The 9,062-nt window shown below is 33.0% G+C and overlaps 1 protein-coding gene across 1 annotated transcript; it reads left to right on the forward strand.

Moving 5' to 3' along the window:
* The first annotated feature begins 435 nt into the window (after nt 1-435).
* LOC129952509 (lipopolysaccharide-induced tumor necrosis factor-alpha factor homolog) lies at nt 436-1,385 on the forward strand. Its single transcript, XM_056065116.1, has 3 exons — nt 436-956; nt 1,015-1,150; nt 1,235-1,385. The coding sequence occupies exons 1-3, from the start codon at nt 704-706 to the stop codon at nt 1,347-1,349; spliced, it is 504 nt and encodes a 167-aa protein (XP_055921091.1). The 5' UTR covers nt 436-703; the 3' UTR covers nt 1,350-1,385.
* Nucleotides 1,386-9,062: the final 7,677 nt, after the last annotated feature.

Here is a 9,062-nt window from a genome sequence, read left to right on the forward strand (position 1 = left end):
AAAATTGCTCATTTTCATACACAGACAAAGTTAAAAATTCAAAAAGTTGTATACCCCTCATTTTTGGAATTAAACCTAATTTCCGCTTCTTCGTTTCTATCGGCAAAGCTTAATTTGTTTATTAAAAAAAAAGAATAATTTATTGTTAAAAAGAAGAGCGTGTTTACCATAATTTAAAATTCGTTAAAATGGAAATCCTATCTACACTTGCGCATACATTCAAACAATCGTTTTTTAATGAAAGCAAAAGTAAAGCAGAATCGAAAAAATAAACAAGTTAATGTCGAAAGCGATGTCTAAACAAAAGACCAAGAGTAAAATAGCTACATTCTACTTTAACTAAAAGTATAAACCATCAAAAATAGATACATACCGCTCAGCTGCGCCACAAGCCCATCAAAGCTTAAACATTATTTTTTGGAGTTGCTTTAAACTTCCTCCATTCTACAGATATTCACTCTACGAGTAAAACGATATACTTGTATATGACAAACAGATAGATTGAGAAACCTAAATACAATATTACCACTCTCAAGCCAGCTGAAGCTACCTCGAATTTAGTGCCTAGCTTATACGCAACCTTAGCGAACTTGTTGCTCATGACGAATCCGCATTCAATTCATTAAAAAAAAGTGAGAAAGTAATTTATTGTGTCGTCGCGTCGTCCGTCGGTTGTACAAAGTTCATAGAAAAATAAAATAAAATGGATCAAAAACATTCCATGATGTATCCAAGTCTGACAGGGCGACCAGGTCAAGCGTCATCTACGTCACAAAATAATGCAGAGCCGCCGGTGGAAGCGCCACCATCGTACGATATGGCGATGGGCGCTCCTTCCCCATCCACTCAAATTGGCTTTCAGAACCCATCCCAATATCATCCACCTACAATCAGTGGTGGCTTGGAAAGTTACAATGTCGATCCAATACAACATCCCGTAGCCGTCGAAGAACCAGGTGAGAAAAACAAAAATGGCCGATGATTTTGACAGTTCGCTAACTTTATACTCTTAAGAATCTGAATCTCTTAAACTGGGTCCCAGACCGTCAAAAATCACTTGTCCTGAATGTGGAGAACGTCGGAGGACCCGAATGCATTTTACGGCCAACCGAAGGACCCACATATTTGCTGTGGTTCTCTGTCTTGTAGGGTAGGTTTTACACCACGCAGTTCTTTTATTTCTCAACTAACCATAATTATTGTACTTTTATTTAAAACAAAAACAAACAAACAGATGGTGCTGCTGTGCATGTACTATACCCTATTGCATGAGGAGTTGTAAGACTGGTCATCATTATTGTTCCAAGTGTAACAGGTTCCTAGGTTCATACGACCGGAATGATTACTGAATCGAGAACAAAATCATCATCAACAACAACAAAAACGCTGCTATTGTTTGCTGTAATAATTTACAATTAAAATAAAATAACAACAAAAAATAAAAAACATATGATGCGATGTGATTTTAATAACAAACAAAAATTATTATTAATTACAATACAAACGACTTTTATACGCTGCAAAATAAATATGAGTGAATGAGTGTAAATATATAATATTCAATTGTAAAAATGTGTTTATAGTGATAAGAACCAAAATAAATACTTAAATAACAAAAAGTTTTCATAAATTCAAATAAGCTCCAAGCTTAAAATTATAGGTATTTATGGTGTATTATTGTTTTGATAATACGAATGTGTGTCACATTGCGAATTATTATAAATTTCCATGCGGATTTGTTTGGGGACACGAGTTGGAGGTCTTTGATGAGTATTGCTGTGCAAATTGTCACTACTTGGTGCTAATTAGTTTTAGTATTTAAAATTTTGACATTATACAAACAAAATTACTAAATGACACTTAAAGAGTTGTCAGAAAACCGTTAATATTCTTCTCTAAAATTAAATAAAATATAAACTACATTTAGCCCATCAGATTTAAGAAAAAGTATAGTCACCATTTTATTTGGGCTATGATACATTTACTCGTATTTTTAAACTTTTACTATTGATAATTTCTAAATTTTCCTAATACGTAGTCAAAACTGTTTTTTTTTTTTTTGTCAAAATATAATGTATTGATCTATAGGAAATCAAACAATATTTTTCATTTTCCTGAACAGCTGATACTTTTATGTTCAAAAGTGAAACGAATCGTTCCATTGATTTTTGTTCCAATTCCACACAATTCCAATGACAGATTTCTGTCAGTAAACATTTTTCGGCGGATTTCAATCAGGAATTTTTTTTCAATGACAGGCATTTTTAATACTTACTTACTTATACTTTTTTAGGTCCTCAAACCTGTTTAGTCCGTTTTGAAATCCTAAACTGGCATAGGGCCTCTACTACGCCTACGCACCATTGTGTACGGTTTCCGGAGATGTGTTTCAGCTCCCACCAATTGTTGCCTATTGACGCTGATTCCGCCTCGACTGTATTGCGCCATGTGCTTCTCGGTCGTCCAGCTCTTCTTCTTTCTTGTGTGAGCGGATTCCACTGCAGTGCTCGGCCTGCAATGCAGTCGTTACCTTTTCGAAGCGTTTGTCCAATCCATAGCCACTTACGTCTTCATATTATAGTTTTTATAGGTTCCTGACCTATCCTGCTATGAATGACCTCATTTGAAATACGGTTTCGCCAAAAAATCCTTAGGATGATACAAAGACATCTATTCACGAAGGTTTTCAGCTTTCTTGTTATGGCTGAAGTAACCTTCCAAGTGCTGCACCGATAAAGAAGCACAGATTCGACATTTGTGCGAAACAGTCATATCATTGTTCTTAAGCTTATAGAGCTATTCCTCCAAATTTTTGACAGCATACCCAACACCACTTTTGCTTTGCCGATACGGCAGGTGACGTCTGCTTCCAAGGTATTAAAAGCACTCCACTGTCTCCACCGGTTGCGAGAAAATATTTATTTGAGAGGATGGTTGGGTTCCTAGGCTGATCATTTTTGTTTTGCCGGAATTAATTTTCAACGCCACAACTTCTGCTTCTCGCTCCACACTTGTTGTCATTTGATAGAGATCCATGATCCTATGAGAGAGTAAGCAAACATCGTTCGCGTAATCCAAGTGCTTTAATGGATGTCAAAGTCCATTGGATCCCTCCGCTACCCGACAGAGTTGAGCGCAGTATATCGCTTATCACCAACAAAACAATATTGGCTACAGAAAACAGCCCTGTATGACTCCGCTTCGAATTTCTGACAACCTACCATCGTGCAGAACTTGACACTTGGATCCATCATAACTTGCTTTAATGAAAGCAATTAGTTTTTCTGAAATGCTTCTCCTCCGCAAAGCTAAGCTAAGATATATTCCATGTTAACGCTATCAAAGGCCTTCTCGAAGTCGATGAACAGCAGGTGTAGTGGTGATCGATATTCAACGCACTGTTCAATAATGATCCGCAGGGTGTTAATATGATCAATACAGGAGGATCCAGCGCAGAATCCTGCTTGTTCTGCATCGAGTGTGGCCTCAAGGTCTTCTGTGATGCGTTCCAGTATGACTTTTGCTACTATTTCGTTTTTGTAAGATCTTCTTTTTTGGGAGCTTGACGATAATTCCCTTCTTCCATTCATGGGGGAAGCTTTCGGTGGTTCAGGCTTCTTTTATGAGTGCATGAAGCAGTTCGCTTGATGAAGTTAGCGCTGCTTGTAAAAGCTTTGCGGGAATTCCATTAAGTCCTTCCGCTTTTTTACGTCCGTACGTTCAAAAAATCGTATTGACAGTTTTTTACAAAAAATAAAAACCTAAACAAAAAAAAATTGATTTTCGACTCAAATATCTTTTCAAAAATTTAAGATTATGGCTCCCAGCTAATTTTCACTTAAAAGAAATATTGTTTTCAACATTGTCAAAAATTTTGAGAACAATCAAATTGACAGTTTTCTTACAAAAAATAACAACCTTAACAAAAAAATTAATAAAAGTTGGTAAGTCGCTTAAATATCTTTTGGAAACTTTGAAAACTAACAAAAAACAATACTAAAACTTGGTAAAAACTTACTTTAGATTCAAATAACTTTTCAAAAATTAAAAATATTGTCTTCAAACTCTTTTTATTTCACAGAAAATATTGTTTTCGATATTCAGTAGTTTTTTTTTATAAAAATTCAACAGTCCATTTTTTCATAAAAAAAATAAAATCTACAAGAATTAATACGCAAATTTGGTAAAAATTGATGTTCGGTTCTTGATATCTCTCAAATTAATTTCATTCATCCAATTTGTAAAAATTTAAGAAATGCTACTAAAATTTGTAAACATTTGTTTTCGACAAAAAATTTATTTAACAAAACTAGATTTTCAAACTAAACTATTTCTTTATATGAAAAATATTGTTGGTAATTTTAAAAATTTTAAGAATAATTCAACTAACAACTTTCTTAACCCAACACGAAAACCTACAAACTTTTAAGCAAGACAAATCGACAGGCGGGATTTGAAGTTATCAGTGTGGGTCGCATCCCAGCCTCTTTTTTTTATTTAGGTGGCACAGGCAGTGATTAAACCCAAGACCTCTTATATGACAGCCCTACACACAACCACCATGCCACTTGTACTACTCCCTTCCCTCCCTGATAACTATACTCGCAAACAGTCTTGAAAACTGCCCATGTCTTAGCATTTCCTAATATTTTGTTCAATTTTAATAAGTAAAATTAATTTAATTTAAAATTAAATTAACTATCCATCCATCCATCTTCAAAGTCTTGAACTGTTTGTTGAGCATTATCAAAGATCTTATGGTTCCAAAGAAAGAAGTCAAAAAGAGTTAAATCATAAGAACTCGGTGACGAATTGTTATAGCCTCTTTAACAAATATCATAGCAGAACTGTGACAGCAAATTTTAATTTTAATGCTATCAATGTGTTGTTGAAGTATGTATCGTTTCATTTTTAGCAATGTGCTAGCTAAATGTCAAAATATGACAGCCATCCATATAACGGAATATTTAAAATGAAACCTCTTATAGAACACCCAAACAAATATTAATTATTATGCTCAATAAATTTAAAATCAAAATCATAACTGAAAGAAAATTTAGTTCTGGCAGTGCTTAATCATGACTACAAAAATAAATGTCTTCCCCCTTATTTCCGGTTAAATTATTTTATCAAATTATCATAGATACAAACCACGTCTCTTTTTGGTTTGTGTCAAAAGCAATTGGTTTTTATTTTACCGATAAGGTAGTTCAGGAAGTTCAGGAAAAAATGTTTACCGTTAAATTCAAACTTGCTTCATTTAAATAGGTAGATACGTGTATATGTCATACAGTAATAAGTTTTAGTTACCCATACAAACATGTTGACCCTATTTCCTAAATTGATAAAAATTGTTTATTTGGAAAAGCTCTGATTCTTAGCTTAATAAAGCTTAGTGTAAATAAGTTACACATACAAACATATATCACAAAATCAAAACACATACCCTTACACAATCCACCACGAGGGTAAACAAATATTGATTGACCTATTTCCCCTCATAAGGGTGTCGCCCGAAGGCCCTTACCCCAAAAACACAGATTTTTCATATACGTTAGGTGTATCTAGAGTATCTAGAGATATGTAGGTTCCTCAGCATAAATTGTGGACACACACTGAAGCTCTCATTCTCCATGTAAAAAGGACATCTGAAGGGTATTCTTTTTCCTATATTCAAGTATAGGTAGATATGATATGTTAGATGTTTGTTTTGTGATGTGTCCTTTTTGTCGTTGTTCATCTATCTTATATCATCATTAATCTATACCCTACAAGATTCTTTATTTTTTAAAGGTGGAACTTTTTCTATGCCTTCATTTATTTTTCTACTCTCATTTGTATACAGAAAAGAAAATGAGGTAATTGAAATAAAAATAAGAATTAAAAAGCTTTCCGTGATGACGCTCCCTTAAGATACAAAAACATGTGATTATGATTACTATCCTGTAATTTAAGTCTAGTAATGCATAGGGAGGGAAGTAGGTAGCTATTTAAGCTTAATGAATGTACATATGTTGTATAGAAAATGTACTCTAACAAATTTAATTAAAGAAAACAAACTGTAAACGGCTAGAATAAAAAAAAGAAAGTCGAAAATAGAATAAAGAAAATAGAAACATAAAAAATTTAAGTCATCACATGTAAAATGATGACATCATAATATTTACTAACTAAGGCAATAGGTAAGGTTTTTGGGTTGGGTTGGTATAGAACAAAGACAGAACTTTGCAAATTTTCCGAAAACATTTCCAAAAGCTACAACCTCACTATACATATCTATAAATGTTTCTGTGTAAAGTTACAAACGTTTTTTCATAGGGAAATGACTCAATTCCTAGGAAAATTGACTTTCATCAGACGTAATTCAGCATAAAAATGGTGGCGAAACTTCCGGGAAACAAAACAAAAAAAAAATAAATACCGTTTTGGGTGCGTATTTACATGGAAAAAATCGATAACGGAGAAAAATGTGAATTGAGGTTATGGGAATGTGAAGAAATGAAAAAACAAAAACGGTTAATTTACCTAAATCCTTAACTGAAACAAAGGCACCTGGTGTGATATTATTGATTTTGAAAATATCTAGGTACAGATTTTTGAACTTGTTTCTTTACAAGTTTGAGCTTACATAACTTTTGTTTTTTATCAATTTAGTTCAATAGTATTTATACCCGAAGTCATAACATAATTTCGTACATTTTATGCATTACTTGTTTTGAGAGTTGTCAAATGTGTGATGTATACGCATTTGGGTGACTTAATTGCAGGCTTCCCTTTTTCCACCGATCAACTTTAGCAACTGCCAAATTAAGTTTATCTAAATGACATTTGAGTTTTCCGTGTACACCATCTTTAAAATAAATGTCAAAATGACGTTTTCATGTGTCAAAGTCATTACTTTTTTGATTGGTATATAGATTATTTGATTGTATTATAGAGAATACAAAGGTGGTACTTAAAATTATGGAAACTAAAATCACAACTATAATTCCTACATAAATACGGAACTCAGGTCAATATCAAAACTTAAGGGTCATTTTTTAAAAAGTTATTGTTTAATGGCTGAATCACAAACAAGCTTCAGTTTCATCTGCGTTACGGTGGGCCTGCTTCGAGGTCGCTTTGAATGACATTTCTATTATTTCATCCCTCCAAAGAGCAAATGTTTTTTTTGTGGACATTTTTTTACAGCTGTTGAGCTGTCAGACAAAGCAAATGTTTTGATAATTGAACTAGAGCTTCCGTTTGGAGTCACATTACGTTCTTTTCCTTACGATTGTCAAACGAAACGTTAGGTCGAAGCTCCATTGTGATAGAATGCATTGAATTCCTATGGCCGAACTCGTAAACGTCAGGCGAAGCCGAAGCTGAAGCGTGTTTGTGATTCAGCCATAAAGCATCCAAAATTGCCTCTGGAAAATATCATATCAACCATAAGATTAAATTCAAGTTATTTATTTATTTATTTATTTCATTAAAAAACTTCAATCCATAGTTATATAAAAATAAATAAACTTTAATATTATTTTCAAAGATTAGAGAGAAATGAAATAATTAATAGAAAACAGCAACGTAACATCTCCTAATTAATTTTGACAAGCTTGACGAAACTGGTATTAAGAGACTGAGTACTGTTCTAATACGAGTAAATAATATTATAATTATTTTATTTGTGGTGAGTTCTGTAAATCTATCAAACTTGAAAAAATGACAGATACAGTACAAATTTCTATGACATTTTTCATTATAATTTGTTTTTGCTTAGCTGACAGCTCGGTATCGCTTTGACAACATGTGCACATGTTGGCTGCGTTCAATCTCGTGTTGGATAGACTATCTTAGATAGATACCTTGTTGAACGGGTTGTATAGCTGTATTAAGTAGCTGTCAAAAAATAAAAACAACTTTCACAAAAATTGTTATAAGATAAAACATTTAATGGATAATTCAACTGGTTCGTTGGACGATGATGAATTGATAGGTGAAAGGTAAATAAATAAGGGAAGGCCTTCTAAAATTCGGAGGCAAGTAGCTTCTTTATTCTATTATTTACAGAACATCCTCAAATACAACTTCAACTGACATTTTGTATCTTTTTGTTTACCAACAAATACCAAAAGCCGAAATCAATGTTCAAGTTGCTTGAAATTGAACATACCCCAGAAATTCTTGAATACCTTTAGATTCCTTTTTTGACATCTCAGCTGTTTTTGATCAGCAGTTATTTTACACGTAAAACACTAACAAAAGTTATCCGGATACCCTATCTGTCTGAGTTTGAACGAAGGTATTATATCTTAGATTTGTTTACTTTCCTTTAATCAAGAAACAACAGATTGCTAAAATTTCCTATTAGCGGCCAGTTATAGTTATCATTAGTTTTTATAATTGGAATTTTTTGACAGGTTGGTAATAGCTTTCATTGAAAATTTCTTGCCTTGGACACACATTTAATGTTTGGAATTAAGAATTTCCAGATTGGAATGAAGCATTTGAGGTTAGGCGCCAGTTATAGCTAACATTGAAATCGATCCGGAAAAGTTTTTGAATCGATATTTGACAGTGTTTTGCTTTGATTAGAAATGAAAATTATACACTGATCGATCGGAAATAACATAAAGAATATTTTTGAGGAAAGAAAGTGTAAGTGCGCATTTGTTTTTCCATAATTCTATTTTCCGGACGGAAATTCATTTTCCTGAACAGCTGATACTTTTATGTTCAAAAGTGAAACGAATCGTTCCATTGATTTGTGTTTCAATTCCACACAATTCCAATGACATATTTTTGTCAATAAAAGCTTTTCGGTGGATTTCAATCAGGAAATTTTTTTCAATGACAGAAATTGTTAATGATAGCTATAAACGACCTGTCAAAAATTTCCAATATTAGTTTTCAATGATTAAAACCAATGATAGCTAAAACTGGCGCCTTAGAGTTGATCATGGAAATTTTAACTGACAGTCGGGAATACAAAGAAAATGGAACTATAATGTTGCGAACTGTGAAATCAACAATCAGGTGTTCTTTGAAAACTCATTACCTTCCTTTTTTTACACATA

The sequence above is a fragment of the Eupeodes corollae genome, chromosome 3 (assembly GCF_945859685.1).
Source record: "Eupeodes corollae chromosome 3, idEupCoro1.1, whole genome shotgun sequence".
Lineage (NCBI taxonomy): Eukaryota > Metazoa > Arthropoda > Insecta > Diptera > Syrphidae > Eupeodes > Eupeodes corollae.

Coding starts and splice junctions, on each gene's coding strand:
- LOC129952509 (XM_056065116.1), top strand. CDS start 704: ATGGATCAAAAACATTCCATGATGTATCCAAGTCTGACAGGGCGACCA. Junction 957..1,014: donor CGTAGCCGTCGAAGAACCAG/GTGAGAAAAACA, acceptor TATACTCTTAAG/AATCTGAATCTCTTAAACTG. Junction 1,151..1,234: donor GTGGTTCTCTGTCTTGTAGG/GTAGGTTTTACA, acceptor ACAAACAAACAG/ATGGTGCTGCTGTGCATGTA.